The sequence below is a fragment of the Chinchilla lanigera genome, unplaced genomic scaffold, assembly GCF_000276665.1.
Source record: "Chinchilla lanigera isolate Chin_1 unplaced genomic scaffold, ChiLan1.0 scaffold00127, whole genome shotgun sequence".
NCBI lineage: Eukaryota > Metazoa > Chordata > Mammalia > Rodentia > Chinchillidae > Chinchilla > Chinchilla lanigera.
The window spans coordinates 756,046-771,245 of NW_004955528.1; the positions used below are offsets into that span (position 1 = coordinate 756,046).

Genomic DNA, 15,200 nt, shown 5'->3' on the forward strand with positions numbered 1-15,200 from the left:
TGGGGGATTTGAGCGAGCCCCTCCCCTTTCTTTCTGGGATTTCTTTGTGATTTGACCCATCTTTGTCATCGTTCCCCAGAAAGCTTTTCTGCAGGGCCAGTTGCCTGCGTCCCTCCGTGGAGCTGGTCTGCTCTGTGGTTGGGTGTCTCCTTTCCTGGTTTCGAGGGCCTGGATCAATATACCACCTGAATCACCTGCCTGGTGGATGTTTAAGCTGTGGCTTGTGGCAGCTACTGACCGGGGTAGCCATGGAGTGGCCGTGGCCACACACATTCTGTGACCAAAGGGTCCTAGGCCCTCGGTGGCTGAGACGCAATTCTGCCAGGCTCTGCAGTAAAGCCAGCCTGCGTGTGGGTGGCTTATTTGCCCAAACAGCCTCCTCCCTGCTTTCCTGCCTGCTGGGACCCTGAGTGGGCTTGTTGACCATGATGGCTTTGGGGCAGGCGTGGGACCTCTTCAGGGGGCTGAACTTCCGGCTGTGCGCGCTGTCACTTCCTGGGTGCTCGAGGTGCTGGCATGCTGAGGCCCGAATCCCTTTCCAGAGCTGTCTCCCAAGGGTCTCAACAGTTCCTTTACCCTCAGGCCTGCTGGCTGCTGGGGCCAATGCCCCAGAGACCTGGGGAGGCACTGGCATGCTGAGCTGGTGGTCGCTGGCCACCCAGTTCTCAGGTCTGCATGCACAGCGGAAGGGCCTCCGCGGCCAGACGCTCAGTGTGGCAGCTGCCCCTCCCTGTCCTGTGGGCACTGAGCCCTCCCACAGACCACATCAGGGCCGAGCTTCTGCTGGCCTAAAGGAAAGCTCAGCCCCCGAGGCCCTGAGATGCAGATCCCCGGGGCTGGACGCTGTCCAGGCTGCCCTGAGTGTGGCAGTGACGTGGCCCGTCTGCCTCGCAGGAGCTGGTCACTGCCTGGTACATCGGCTTCCTCTGCCTCATCCTTGCCTCCTTTCTGGTGTACTTGGCGGAGAAGGGCGAGAACGACCACTTCGACACCTACGCAGATGCACTCTGGTGGGGCCTGGTGAGTCCTCGTCTGGGGGACGGTTGCGTCACTGGCTTTTCTGTTTGCTTCCTCTCCCGGTACCCGGCCCTCCAGGCCTGCAGGGGAGACCCAGCTGTCCCTCCGGCCGAGCTGGCTGGACGTGTCTCTTGGCAGCCACCTGCTGGCTGCCTGTGGCCACGGCAGTGTGTGTGGGTGGCCACTGAGGCTGCTCTGGGCCCTGACTGCTGGTGGGTGTGTGGCGGGGCGGGGGCGCTTGTCTCCCCACTGGCTGCCCTTCCTTCCGAGTCCTGTTCGCCTGGGCTTGTGAGTGGGTCACCGAGAGCAGTGGTGGGGGACCTGTCAGGGGTCCCAGGTTCAGGGGGTTCTGACCCCTGTGACCTTGCATCTGTGCTCGTATGGAGGTGCAGGCTGGTCATCTGGGCCTCTGTCCCCAGGGCAGGCTGCCACCACTGGGACTGGCTGCTCTTGGCCCAGCACCCTATTCCTTCCTTGTGGTCGGGATAGGGGAGTACAAAGGGACGCTGCCTCTGGCTTCCTGGAGATCTGGAGCCCAGACCGCAGCCCTGCTCACAGCTGCCCCCTGGCTTTGCTGCTGCCCAACACCTGAGCTGCCCCTGGCCTTTGCATCTGAGGTTCCCCGTGCCTGGCTCTGTCCAGGCTCCTTGAAGGTCCCTTTCTTGTGCCTCTTCTGAAAAGGGCCTTGGTGGACATCTCTGGAAACACTCCCGTCTGGTGGGGGTGGGGATGGAGTCACATCCGCAAGGCCCCGTGTGTTCAGCGTTGGATGTCCGAGCGGGCCGGGCCCCACCAGTTAGGTCGGGGTGGGTCACTCCTAGCTCCTCCTCCGATTCCCTGGCTGCACCAAGCAGGTGGATGTGTGGGGCACAGTCTGCTCCCTTGGGAGGCCCTGAACAGGCGGGCTGTGTGGGCTCCGCCCACAATTACCAGGAAGAAGGGCAGGCTTCTCCTGGGTTTCTCCATCAGCAGAGGAGTCCAGCTTCTCCTGGGGATGAAGTCAGAGGGCAGATTACTAATGATTTCATCTGTGCTGTGAGGCCTGGAATTCTGTGTCCTCCGTCCCCACCAGGGCAGTCAGGAGTGAGGCAGGACAGGGTGGGCAGGGTTGAGTGCATGCGGAGCTCAGGCTGGGGGCAGAGGTACCTGGAGCCCACCGACCATCCACAGGCATCCGGGCTCTGCCAGGGAGCTGGCTTGTCTCTGGGGGTCCTGAGCTGTGACCAGCTGACCCTGTAGTCTCTCGTTGGTGAAGTGGCCCATCCTCCCCCAGGAGGCCCCAGCTGTCTCATCTTTCAAAAGTGAATGAAAATTTGTACCTGTGTCTTTTCAAAGCAATACTATGTGCATTTACAAATGGCAGTCCCTGAGGTCCAGCCCCTCGCCCTCCCCTGCAGTTCCCTCCAGCCAACTCTGTGGCTTTCCTGTGCCCCACTCTGTGACTGCTCGCTCACAGCCTGGGACAGAGTGAGACGCGCCTCAGCCCTCTTCTCGCTCTGCACACCCCGCTGTGTGGGGCCCTTCCACGCCCTGCCCTGCTTGGCGCCTGTGCCCCCTCTCTGGAGCTCCACCTTGAGAGCAGGTCCGATGACTGCTGAGAAATGGTTTCAGAGCCTGGGTGTGTGAAGTGTCCCCGGCTCTGCCCAGCTACTCCTGTGCCTGCTTCTTTGGCCTTTCTTGCGCCCCAGCCCTGCCTGAGGGTGGGCCAGGCCCCAGGGCTCAGGAGTCAGCTGGGGTTTCTGGTCTCCGTGTCCACACCACCTCGTCCCACCCCACAGTCCTGGCCCGAGCCTGTCACCAGTGGCCGGGAGGTTACTGGTGCACTGCCCTTGCTCGCTGCTCTGTTTCTGCAGAGCCTCGGCTCTGACCTGGGCTTCCAGCTCATGTCTCGCCTCCCACTGCAGGGCACCACTGTCAGTGCATGTATGGGGCACACAAAAGGCCCCTGGGCGGGGCAACCTCTCCCTCTGCCCAAGACTTTGTCCCCCAGGGCCTGTTTTGGGTGCCTGTCTGGGGCTTCTGGCTGGAGGCCTGCGTGGTCATGGCCAACAGGAGCTGTGCAGGATATTTGCACCTGCTCTGCATGCCATTATCAATTCTGTCAGAGCTGTCTGCAAGGGCATCGCACCTCCTGCTCATGCTCAGGTGCCCCGTCAGGGTGCTGCTGTGGTCCCTCAGGCACGGAAGGTGGCTTGTCCTAGCTCTGCCCTTCCCTGGCCTGGTTCTCCAGGCCCCTTCCTCCAGGTCCCCCCCCAGCCCCCCCCCAACCTTCCAACCTCTCCCTCCAGGCCCCGCCCCTCCCAGAGGCACCTCCCACCTCCAGGCCCCGCCCCTCCGCCCCGCCCCCGCCCTGGTCCGGTCCACTGGCCCTGCTTCTCTTTGGGTACCTCCTGATCTCCTGCTCCTTTAGGCCCCTGTCTTGCTGGCCACTCGCTCGCTGCCTACCTCCCTCAGTCTCCAAGCACAGTCCAGGGGCCGGGCCACCTGATGCCTCTAGAGAGTGTGGGACTGTGGGGGATCTCCTTGCGCCCGCACGCTGTAGCTGTGGGTTTGCCCTCAGGTGTGAAGGGGAATCGGAGCCTCCTCAGTAACCCTCCCTGCATGGAGGGGAGATTTGTGGGGGCGTTGACGGGCTTGTAGGGTTGAAGAGCAGCTGATGCTGACTCAGGCCTCCCTCGGCCTGTATGGGGGAGCATTCCCTGCCCCTGTGTGGTCCAGGCCCCGTGGCTGGCTGTCTGCCCCCAGGGGTGTTCAGGAGCCCCTCCAGGAGCCTGCAAGGGCTGAGCAGGAGGGTCTGGCCCAAGGCTGTGGGCCTCCATGCCAGTCACTGCCAGCCTGGCCAAGTGGCCAACCACTGCCCCACAGATCACCCTGACGACCATTGGCTATGGGGACAAGTACCCTCAGACCTGGAATGGGAGGCTCCTGGCAGCGACCTTCACCCTCATCGGAGTCTCCTTCTTCGCTCTTCCTGCGGTACGCCTGGGCCCTTTCCTGCTTGAGGGGTCAGGGTCTCCAGCTGTCCGTGGGATCCTCCACCCCTTGGGATAACTCAGGCCAGGAGCAGGGTTGCTGCAGATCCACAGCCCTGGGGAAGGCCCTTCCCTGAACCAGACTGGGACGCCCTGACCTGGGAGCCTGTGACCCTGAGCTGCAGCCTGCCCATGGAGCCTCAGGCTGTGGCTTCTCCCCTGCACTCCTGGTCACTGTGGCTCCTCCTGCCAGCTGGCCCTGAGCATCGGGGTCCTCACCAGGAGCAGTGCTGTGATGACACAGCGCCTCTTCCAGGGCTCTGTGGGGCCTCAGGTTCGTCCCAGGCAGAAGGGTGTGGGCTCTGCTGGTCCTTCTCTGTCAGCACAGGCAGAGGGCAGCTGCGTGGGGTGTGGTGGGGACAGATCCAGAAGGAGGGTTCCCTTTTGGGTTCAGTGGGGGCACTGCCAAGCCTCCTGCAAGCCAGAGGCTTCTGTGACCCCAGACCCAAGGGTGTCCCTTAGTCTGGTCTCTGGGTGGGGAAGAATCGAGGGGATGCACATGTGAGGGTGGGCAGGGGCGTGGGTCTTGGGCACGGGCTACCCTGATGAAATGAGGACAGTGGGTCCCTGTTGCGCCGTCTGACCTTGGCGACTTGCAGGGCATTTTGGGGTCTGGTTTTGCCCTGAAAGTCCAAGAGCAGCATCGGCAGAAGCACTTTGAGAAGAGGCGGAACCCAGCAGCGGGCCTGATCCAGGTCGGTCCTGACACCTCCCCGCTAGTCCCACCTGTCTAGGAGTGGTACCTGCTCATGGTGGCCGAGGGTGGCGTCTCCCTCTGTGGTTGGGCATGAAGCTCTTGTCCCTGGAGGCTCACCTGGGGAGCTGACTTCTCTGTCGGTGAGAAATGGTTCCAACAGCCGAGGCCACACAGCGAGGCCTCCTCCTGGGTAGGTCGCTGTCACCCTGGTGCCCTGGGAAGCAGTTGCTCTGGGAGGTCCTCGCTTAAGAAGTTAGTAGTGCCTGAGCTGAGGACACTGCATACTGCCTGAACATGGCATGCTTGTCTTGCCGATCCAGGGCAGGTGAACAGTGTGCACCTGAACATGTGAGCAGAAAAGCAGATTCCTGCCAGGCCCTCAAGCTGAGCAGGGAACTGCCAGCTGGATGTGGCCCTGCCTCTCACCTGTCTTTTTACGTTTTATTTTATTTTATTTTATTTTTTTGAGACAGGGTCTCACTGTGTCATCCAGGCTGACCTTTAGGTCACTGTGTAGCCCAGGCTGGCCTCCAACTCACAGTGATCCTCCTGCCTCAGCCTCCTAAGTGCTGGGATTACAGCCTTGTGTTACCACACCTGGCTGTCCTGTCTTTAAAGATGTAGCTTTCATGGTCTTGGCCTTTGGTCTAGCCTGTACTTACCTTTACCATAAAAAGTCCAAAACGATTATTTTTGGTAATAGTAAGTGTACAGAGAAGAATAAAAATGCTCCACAATCTCCACTATTGACCCCTGCAAAAGTGATCGCTTGTACTCAGGGCTAAAAGGGTTAAACCGAGCTGTAAGAATAGAAACCCCTGCTCCACCCTTCCTGCCTTTCCTCGCCAAGCTCATCCTCAGCTTTAGCCTCGGAGCCTGTCCAGAGAACCAGCTCCACTTTACCTGTGAGTGTCTGAGAAGCCCTGCCTCGCTAGGACACATGCAGTGTCTCACTCCTGGCTTCGAGGCATCTCTGCATCTGAGGAGTAGTCACCATGGAACCCACAGCAGAATGGCTGATCAGAGGGTCCTTCCTCAGAGGGAGGCTGATCTTCCTGCGGGGTGCAGGGGCCAAAGTTTCCCGGCAGCCCTGCTGGGGCACAAGGGATAAAAGAAGCATTGTTTTTCTCTACTGTCCCTCCCTTCCCCTCTTTTTCAATCTCCCTCCCCGTCTCCCCTTCTTCCCCTTCCCCACCCACTCTGAGACAGAGCCCTACTACGTAGCCTAGGCTGGCTTTGAACTTGCAGCAGTCTTCCTGCCTCAGCCTCTTGAGTGCTGGTACTGCTTTCTGAGAGGTCCATAACCTTGGGGTGGTTCTGGCTTCCTGGAAGGAGAAGACCCAGGGGGAAGCTCCAGAGGGGATACTAGGCCCCCTGTGACCTCATGACATCTGAGGGATTATCTGCATCCTACCAGAAGTTAGTGTGCCTGGCCAACCTGGACCTCACTGCCTTTGCATTTGGCCTTTGTATACTGAAAACTGTAGAACTTTGTTGAAAGAAATTAACGAAGACCTAAATGAACAAAAAGAGATATCTTCATGTATTGGAGACTTAATCTTGTTAATATAGTCTTAACAAAAACTGATCTACAGATCCATTATAAACTGTATCATAAGCCCAGTGGTTTTTTAAAAAGCTGAAATGGAAAAGTTGATCTTCAGATTTGTATGGGATTGCAGTGGACTCTGAATAGCCAAAGCAATCTTGAGACAGGACAAAGTTGAAGTACTCACACTTTCTGATTTCAAACTCACTACAAAGCAACACTCATCAAAACAGTATGGCTTTTACATAAGGACAGACATAAAGATCCATGGCGTGGCTGGGCGTGGTGGCGCATGCCTGTAATCCCAGCACTCGGGAGGCTGAGGCGGGAGGATCATTGCAAGTTCGAGACCAGCCTGGGCTACAAAGTGAGCTCAAGGCCAGCCTGAACTGCATAAGACCCTCTCTCAAAAAGAAAAAAAAAAAAAAGATCCATGATGTGGAAACTCCATAAAGAAACCCATGTGTCTATATTGAATTGGATTTTTACAGATTGTGCAATGGGGAAAATACTATTTTCAACTGGATACCTGTTTGAAAAGAATGAAGTATGACCCTTACCTCATACTATATACAAAAGTTAACTAAAAATAGACTAAAAGTCTAATAAAGGTCAAACTAAAAAAAATTCTGTAGAAAAAAATAAGCTCCAAGATCTTGGCACCCAAAGTACAAGCAGCAAGAGAAACCTGGGTATCCACAAGATTAAAAACTTGTGTGTCAAAAGACCGTCTTAAGAGTGTGAAAAGACAACCTGCGAAATGCAGAAAATACTGAAATCAGTTATGTGATAAGAGATTTTTATCCTAGATCCTTTGGTATTTAGGATAAAAAACTTCTTAATTCAACAAAAAGACAAAACCCCAAAAGATTGTTGGGCAAAGGCCCGTTAGCTCGAGGAAGGGGACCTGATGCTCCTTGTTGGTGATTAAGGAAACGCAAGTCAATGTAAGGAGATGCCCGTATGTCTCCTGGGTCCTTCCTGCTTTTTGAGGTGGAAAATAAGTGTTGGTGAGTGTGCTGGTTGGCACGATGATATGTGCCCGGCAGAATGTAACAGTGCAGTCCCTCAAAACCACCTGAGTGCTCCTCAGAGAGCTGAACCTGGAGTTACCACCTTACCCAGCAATTCCACTTCTAGGTATAGACCCCCAGTGTGAAAACGCGGCCCATCCCTAGACTCACACACATGACCACAGCAGCACTGATGTCAAGAGCCAAGAAGTGACACACCCAGCGTCCCTCGGTGCATGTGTGGGTAGTCAGAGTGTTGTGCATCCAGCCTGCTGCACATCATTCAGTCCTAAACAAGGTGCAGCCCCAGGTGCGCTCCAGCGTGGGTGAGCTCAGTGAGCAAAGCCAGCTGGGAAAAGCCACACGTGTGATTCTCCTGATGGGAAATGTCCAGAGAAGGTGCATCCCAGAGACAGCGCAAGTTGTGGTTGCCAGGTTTAGGGAAGGGCAGAATGGGAGTGATGACCTGATGTGTATGCAGGGTCCCTTGGGAGGGGTGAAGTCATGGAATTAGCTGGTATGGCGGTGTATACCCACAACCCCAGCTATATGGGAGGCTGAGGCAGCCAAGCAAGTTAGAGTCCAGCCTGAACAGCTTAATGAGACCCTGTCTCAAAATTTTTTCTTTTTAGAAAGGGCTGGGGATGTAGCTTAGTGCAAAGGCCCTGGGTTCAATTCCTAGCAGTTAAAAAAAAAAAAAAAAAAAAGTGGAATTACCTGGGCATAGTGGCTACACCTGATCTCAGCTGCTTGGGAGACTGAAGGAAGAGGATTGCAAGTTCAAGGTCAGCCTCGGCAGCTTGGCAAGACCCTGTCTCGGGAAATAATGAAAAAAAAGAAGGGCTGGGGGTATAACTCAGCGCCACAACAAGCAAACAAACAAACAGTGAGTGTTGTGAAGTTAAATAGGGGTGATGGTCCCACACAGTGAACCTGCCCTTTGCCGTGGCTGAAGGTAATTTCATGTATGTTTCATCACACACAAGGCATGGAGAACAAAAAGGAGTCCAGGCCACTGGAAAACAGTCTGAATGACAGGCTCAAGACCCCGGCTGGGTGCAGAGTCCTGTGTTTGAAGGGGAGGAGCCCCTGGTGGCCCCAGGCCTGGAGCAAGGGGACAGACTCTGCCTCTCCCAGGCTGCACTGATGTGGGTAAACGCCCTCCTGGAATTGGGGCGGGCAGCGAGGTAACTGCAGTGACAGCTGTGGCCCCAAGACCAGGAGCTGAGCACATGGCCTGCTGCCCCCACCCACCAGCTTGGGGTGGGGTACCACCTGTCCCCTCCATGAGGGTAAACTGAGGCTGTGGGGTAGGATGAGCAGGGGGCTGAAGTTCTGTTGCTGCGAGGGAGCGTTGGGGTGAGGGCCCCAGAAAGGGACCGCCGTGGCGCTGACCTCCCGCCTCTCCCCCTGCAGTCCGCGTGGAGGTTCTACGCCACCAACCTGTCGCGCACAGACCTGCACTCCACCTGGCAGTACTACGAGCGCACGGTCACGGTGCCCATGTACAGGTACCGCGCCCAGCCTCGCCGCGCCGCCCGCCCAGCACGTGTTTCCTTTCTCAATTTCCATTTGTTCTTGAGCCCCATTTTTGTTGTTCATTGTTTTGGTTGGCTGAGTTTTGTTTCTCTTTTTCTTTTAAAGTATTTTTCAAAAAAGACTTCTGTGTGTGATTTATTTTGAAGTATTGATTTTGTTCTTCGTTTCATGCTCGTGGCTTTGGTTTCTCACCTCCATCCCCTGCCCTTCTGTCCTTGGCTGGGTGCATTGTGTGGGTACACAGTGGAGATGTCCTCCACCCGCAGCCCGGACAGACTCATGCTGGCCTGAGTGCCCTGCAGAGCTGCCTCTGGCTCTGAGGCCCCTGCTGGCCCTCACTTCCAGCTCACAAGGGTAGTGGGGAGTTTGGCCTCCAGTGAGGGCCAGGGCCCAGGTGTGGGAGGAGGAGAGTGACCCAGGCCACAGGAAGAGACAGGCACAGCCCCAGCTGAGCAGAGACAGCGCCCGCCCCAGCAGGACGGAGTGCAGAACCGTCCAGGTGCCGGCCCGGAAATGTCTCCAGCAGTCGGGAAGTAGTGCAGTGTGCCCCTGGGTCAGCTGGGCAGAGTGCCTGGCAGCTGCTCCACGTGTATGGATGAAGGCTGCAGGTGGGAGGTACTGGGCTGTCTGCAGAGCCCACAGGACCAGGTACTGCAGGCCTGGGGCCCTTCTGGATAGGCATCATGCTGCCAGCCAGCCCTCTGATCTGAAGTGGCCGAAGCCAAGCTGGGGTCTCCCCAGCATCCTGCCCTGACCCCGGGACCTCGTCCTGGGCCTTGTGAGCTGCCAGTTGTCCAGAGGACCCTGATGCTGGCAGTGGTCCTGCAGGCCTGGGGCCTTTCTACCTGCGCTGCCCATGGGGGTGAACCTGGAAAGCAGCACCTGCCCTGCCTCTGCCCCTGGCTCCCACCCCTTGGCATCTCTGGCATCCTGAGCTCTGGGGCCAGGCCATCTGGTCTTTCTGGAAACCAGCATCTAGTGCTGCCCTATCACTGCCCCTTGCCAGGCGGCTGGGATAGGACTGAGCCTTGTGCTAATTTTCTTTGTTCTGTTGTTTTCCCCACTTCCCTTGACTATTTTTTCATTTTGTTTTTCTTTTCCCGTTCCTTTTGGAATTTTGGTTCTTTTCCCTTTGTGTGTGTGTGCGTGAAAACACGTGAAAGCTCTCAAACTCAAACCTACGGGGCGTCCAGGTAGGACATGCATGGGACGGACAGCCGTGTGTGTGGTTCTCGTACTGTCTGGTTGCTCCGGGATGAGCTCTCCGAGCCCACCACCAGCTGCCCGCGGAGCCGTCCCCTACCCCAGTGGTCCTCATGCTGGCCATCGTCAGACCTGTCGCCCTGTGTCCGTCCCCTGCCTGGAGCTCCCTGCCAACTGTGCCCCCCCGCCCCCTGGGCCCAGAGCCAACCTTCCTCGCCTCCCTGTCTTCCTCGCCTCTTCCTCAGCCACTGCTTCCCTGGTGCCAGGTCCATTTGTCCTCAGGTCATTTCTGTTCCTTGTCCTGCTTTATGTCTCGTCTTCAGCTGTGGTCCCCCACCCACCCCGGTCTGCCCCCAGCCCCCAGCCCCATTTAGGAACAGAGCAGAGTGGGGTGTGGGCCTCACCACATTGCTTGGGGACCTGTGTTGTGGGCCAAGTGCTCATGCCAGACAGGCATTCCCGCCAGTGAGGTCAGCTCCCACCTGAGGGCGCCTGTGCGGTCCCTCACCTCGGGTCCCTCTGCCCACGCCCTGCCTTGTGACTTGCAGACTCCAAGCCCCAGAGCAGAGCTACACATGGCCTCCCTGTGAGTGGGGCCAATGTGGCTGTGCTGGTGGCCTTTCTTTCCTGTGCTTCTGGCTGCTGCTGGAAAAGGGTGACTCGGTTCTTTGCTCTGCAGGGGCTGCTGAACCCCTCAGAAAGTCCCGCCTTGCACAGTGCAGGGGCCCCTTCCCCACTTCCCAGGAGTAGGTGGTCCTGTGCAGGACAGTGGCTAGCTCCAGCCTTGCCCAGTAGGCCCTGTCCCTTTCAGCACGCAGTGCCCTGCCCTGCTACACTGTTAGGAGTGGGGCCTACGTGGGCACCACCACTGTGGCCGACAGTGGCTGGTCAGGGCCAGGGCATCTCTGTCCCACACGCTCCCTGCAGACCCCAGAGGTGAAGGTGGCCCTGGGAGCTGGGTCCTCCTGCTGGGCCCTGGGACTCCCAGCACAAGCTCCTTGACTCCAGCTGATTCCCTCTGCCTATCTTCTCCAGCCAGCGCTACACGCAGAAATCAGACACCCCAACATCTGTAGAGCACCTAGGTGTCGAGCTGTTCCCTGGAGCTGGCGGAACCCCCAAACCAGCCAGTGCTCCTTCCTGGGACCTTGCCCCCTCCCCTTCCCCTGGCGTGTTGCACCCCTGTCCTCTAATGGCGGGCCCAGGCTGGGTGTGCGCCCTCCCTCACCTGCTCCTGTGCCTGCCCCGGCGCTGCTCTATGTCCCAGGCATGACGTCTCGTCTGGCTCGGAGGGCTGATGTCTCATCTCTAACCTGGGTCTGGGAGGGGGTGGGGGGAGCTGCCTTGCCCTGGGACCCCTGCTGTGGGCCCCAGGAGTGGGAGTTGAGGCAGGAGGGACAGTTGTGTCCCTGTGGGTGTTGGGGTGGCCTGGGAGCTGCTGACTAACCTGACTGCTGGGCCCTGCTGAGCGCTGACACCTGGCCGGGTGGGACGGGGAGGGTGGGAGAAGCCCCTCTACAGTGCTTCCTTCTGAGCTCCTGGGACCTGGCTCTGCTGGGGCTGCAGGGGTGGGAGTGGGGTGGGCTGAGGAGGGCCAGTGTAGCTGAGGAGCCACAGTGCACCCCAGTGTAAACACCTGCTGGGGACACCAGAGGCAGGAGCAGTGTGGGCAGGCAGGGCAGCAAGGGCTGTGGGCCAGCGCCGGTGTGTGGAGGAACCTCCTGGGTGGAGGAGCAGGGGTGGCCGTGGAGCACAGCTCATAGGCCCAGTGGGATCAGGGGAGCTCTGGAGTGAGCAGGAGAGAGGATCGAGTGGGGTAGGAGATGGGCCAGAGAGACGAGAGGGACTATGCAGGTAGAGAGGTGGGGGTCACATGGAGAGTCAGGCAGAGAGGTGGGGGTCACATGGAGAGTCAGGCTGGGCAAGGTGAACTGCCCCCAAGCCGCCAGGCACAGACACGGGAGGTGTGCTCTGCAGCTAGGGCAAGCAGGGTGGACGGTGGACAGGAGCTGGGTTGGGGTGGCTTGCAGTCCGGTGGTCAGGAGTCAGGAGGCTGAGAGCTGAGTGGGGCTCCGCACAGCCGGGATGCACAGGGAGGGGCGGGGCAGGGCTGGGTTGGGCTAGAGTGCCCAGGCCTGGGGTCAGCGCAGTTGAGGGGTCACCATTCTCTATGAAGGACTTGTCCCCTGAGACTGGATGGGAATGAGTGAGAGGGCAGGCAGCAGTGAGGAGGGAGAGGAGGGGCCTCGGGAGAGGGAGGCTGCTAGTGTAGGTGGGGTGAAGAGGTGGAGGTCTCACCTTGCTGGAGGCTGCTGACCCCTGATGCTGCCCTCGGACCTGTGCGTGGCCACATCAGCACAGGTGGGGCCCAGCATGAGGCTGCTGGGGGTGGGTGCACAGGTCCAGGAGAGGGGAGCAGAGCCAGGCCTTTGCCGAGGGTCCCTGGGGTGCCTGGGCCTGATGAGGCTGTGACCTTGGCCCCTTGTCCCACCCCAGCTTGGTGGGGAAGGTGGCTCCACAGAGGAAGCTGGGGGTCTGGGCCCTGATGTGTTGGGGTGTAGTGCATGCAGCTGTGCTCTCCAGGGTATTCAGAGGTCACAAGGAGAAGAGGGGATCCCCACCTGGCTCAGGTCTCCTGACCACCCCCCCCTGCAGGGGCGGCGCACATGGGCAGTGTGAGCTTCCTCAGCTGCCTGTGCCAGGACTTGCCCCATCCAGGGACTGAGGTCCTAGGAGCAGCCAGACAGGGAAAATGGCCCCAGGGCCTGCAGGGTGAGGACATCCTGTCCAGGGCCCCCAGTGGGCCGTCGCCACAGAGGTCAGGCTGCACCCATGCCCTACCCTGGGCCTTTGCCGCTTTCTCCGGGGTGACGTGCACGCTGACACTGCGGGCCCTGCTCCCCTCCCAGGGCTGGCGTCCGGGAGGCTCGCTCACCTCTCCTTCTCTTGCCCCAGACTCATCCCACCGCTCAACCAGCTGGAGCTGCTGCGGAACCTCAAGAGCAAGTCTGGACTCACCTTCAGGTCAGCCGTAGGGTCGCCCAAGCTGGGGCTGCAGTTTTGGGGTAGGATGGGCATTTCTGTCCTCCTCGGGAACCCCAGCTACCTCAGTCAGGGGCAAGAAGTCTTGGGTCCTGGCCCCAAAGAGAGGCTGGAACTCCAGGGAGCATTAGGGATGTTCTTGGCCACACAGGTCTTGGCAATGCTGGTGGTTTCCCTTTCTTGTGCTGACCCAGTCTAGGCTCCTACTTCCACAGGGACAGCTGGTCCCTGGGAACAGCAGGAAGAAGAGGGGTGAGGACTGTGCTCAATATGGGGCCAGCTGACCTTGGCTTGTACCCTGGGGGCCCCAGGTGGAAGGGAGGGTCCCAAGCCTGACCCTCCCCAGAGGACCTCCTTTAATTACAAGTTCTGCAACTCCACAGTGCTTGGGCTGGCACAGAGGTGGGCATGTGGGGCTGCTGTCGGCAAGAGAATGGAGAGAGGGTGTGGTCCCCAGACTCTCTCCAAGAGGCCTTGCAGGGCGGAGGGTTTGCAGTGGGTTGGATGGTGGCTGCTGCCTCTCAAAAACAGGTTCTTCGGCCTGTGAGCAAGACCTTCGGCATCCACTCCACACTGCAGGTTTCCAAAGAGCCCCAAATCTGGTTGCTGGGTCCTGCGAAAAGAGGGAAGTTAGGAGACAAACACTCAGGGGAGAAGACCAAGTGCAGCGAGGCAGAGGCGGGAGTGATGGCAGCCACAGGCCGAGAGGCATCTGGAGCCACAGGAAGCTGGGAAGACAAGGGAGGGTCCCCTCCCGCGAGGGCTGACCCTGTCATGGCATTTGGTTACAGCAGCTCCGGCAAGCGGATACAGACTGTGACTCTGGGAAATGGGGTGCTGCTTTAATGATACCAAAACACGCAGAAGGGAACTTGGAACTGAGTAATGAGCCGGGCTGAAAGAGTTTGGGGTTCACGCTCTAACACATTCGCCCTGCCTGAGTAGAAGGTTGGTGACGTAGGTGCTGAGGGGCTTCTGAAGGCCCAGGAGAAAGTGAAGACACCACAGAGGAAGCCGGTATTGTCTGAGAGGAGAGAGACACACGGGTGTGTGACTCATGGATGCAGTCAGCCGCCTCAGCAGAAGCCAAGAATAAAGATGAGTTGTCCGGAAGGATGCGCAGAGCACCCTGCTGTCGGACGGTGCTGACCTCTGTGACACAGTCACGAGGCTCTTGGAACAGGAAGGCCGCCAGTGTGGACAAAAGGAAAGGCCAGAGTACTGCTGGGATGGTACATGCAGGGGAGAGCTCACAGAGGTGGAGGCCGATGGAGCCAGGAGCCACCAACTACTCCCAGAGCTTGAAACCAAGTGGGATTTGCTTGTTGGGTTTCAAGCTTGGGTGGCCAGGCATCCCTGTGTTACAGCTTCCTTTTTGGATGGCTGTGACTTTTTATGTTGCCCTACCATTGCAGTTTTTAAGCAGATAACTTGTTTTGAGATCACTTGTCCACATGCATTTGCCCCAGGATGGCTACCCAGAGCCTCCTCCACACCTGATTTAAATTATTTAGAAGATTTAAGATGATATTTGGGACTTTTTGAGCCGACAGTGTTTAGATGGAAGTTTGAATGCCACAGTGGGTTGAGATTTTGGGGGATATTGGGATAGGTGAATGTACTGCGGATGCAAGGTGGAAATAAATTTTAGAGAGCATGGGGCTTGCATGCTGGCCCCCCCAAATATGTCCATGCCTCAGAACTTGTGAACGTGACCTTATTCGGAAAAGGGCTCTGGAGGTAGTGAGTTAAAGGTCTTGAGATGCAGTCATCCTGATTGCCCGTGAGCCGCAGCTCTGGGGCTGCTGTCCTTCTAAAGGAGCGGAGGAGACACGGGACACGGAACAGAGCTTCCTGGGAAGATGGAAGAGATGAGCCCCGGATCAAGGAACGGTACAGCCTCCAGAACTAGAAGCGGCAGGAAGGCCGCCTCTGTCTCACTGGAGGGAACACAGCCCTTTCCCACACTGACTGGAGGTTTATGGGAGAGTGAATTGCTGTTGTTAGATTCCCCAAGTTTGTGGTAACGTGCAGCAACTGCAGGAAGCCAGTGCTGCTGACGCTGACGCTGGGCGAACTAAGCCCCAGGGCTGAGCACGGCTGGGCAC

The 15,200-nt window shown here is 58.2% G+C and overlaps 1 protein-coding gene across 11 annotated transcripts in view; it reads left to right on the forward strand.

Moving 5' to 3' along the window:
• Kcnq2 (potassium channel, voltage gated KQT-like subfamily Q, member 2) overlaps positions 1 to 15,200 on the forward strand; it is a 55,470-nt gene that overhangs the window by 18,630 nt on the left and 21,640 nt on the right. For 7 of the 11 annotated variants that reach the window (XM_005409965.2, XM_005409967.2, XM_005409969.2 and 4 more), the window contains exons 5-10: positions 895 to 1,020; positions 3,883 to 3,993; positions 4,649 to 4,744; positions 8,725 to 8,819; positions 10,011 to 10,040; positions 13,006 to 13,074. In XM_005409965.2, the coding sequence (XP_005410022.1) occupies positions 895 to 1,020; positions 3,883 to 3,993; positions 4,649 to 4,744; positions 8,725 to 8,819; positions 10,011 to 10,040; positions 13,006 to 13,074 (527 nt within the window). The remainder of the gene's footprint in view (positions 1 to 894; positions 1,021 to 3,882; positions 3,994 to 4,648; positions 4,745 to 8,724; positions 8,820 to 10,010; positions 10,041 to 13,005; positions 13,075 to 15,200) is intronic. The other 4 variants (XM_005409966.2, XM_005409968.2, XM_005409971.2 and 1 more) reach the window with 1 other exon arrangement.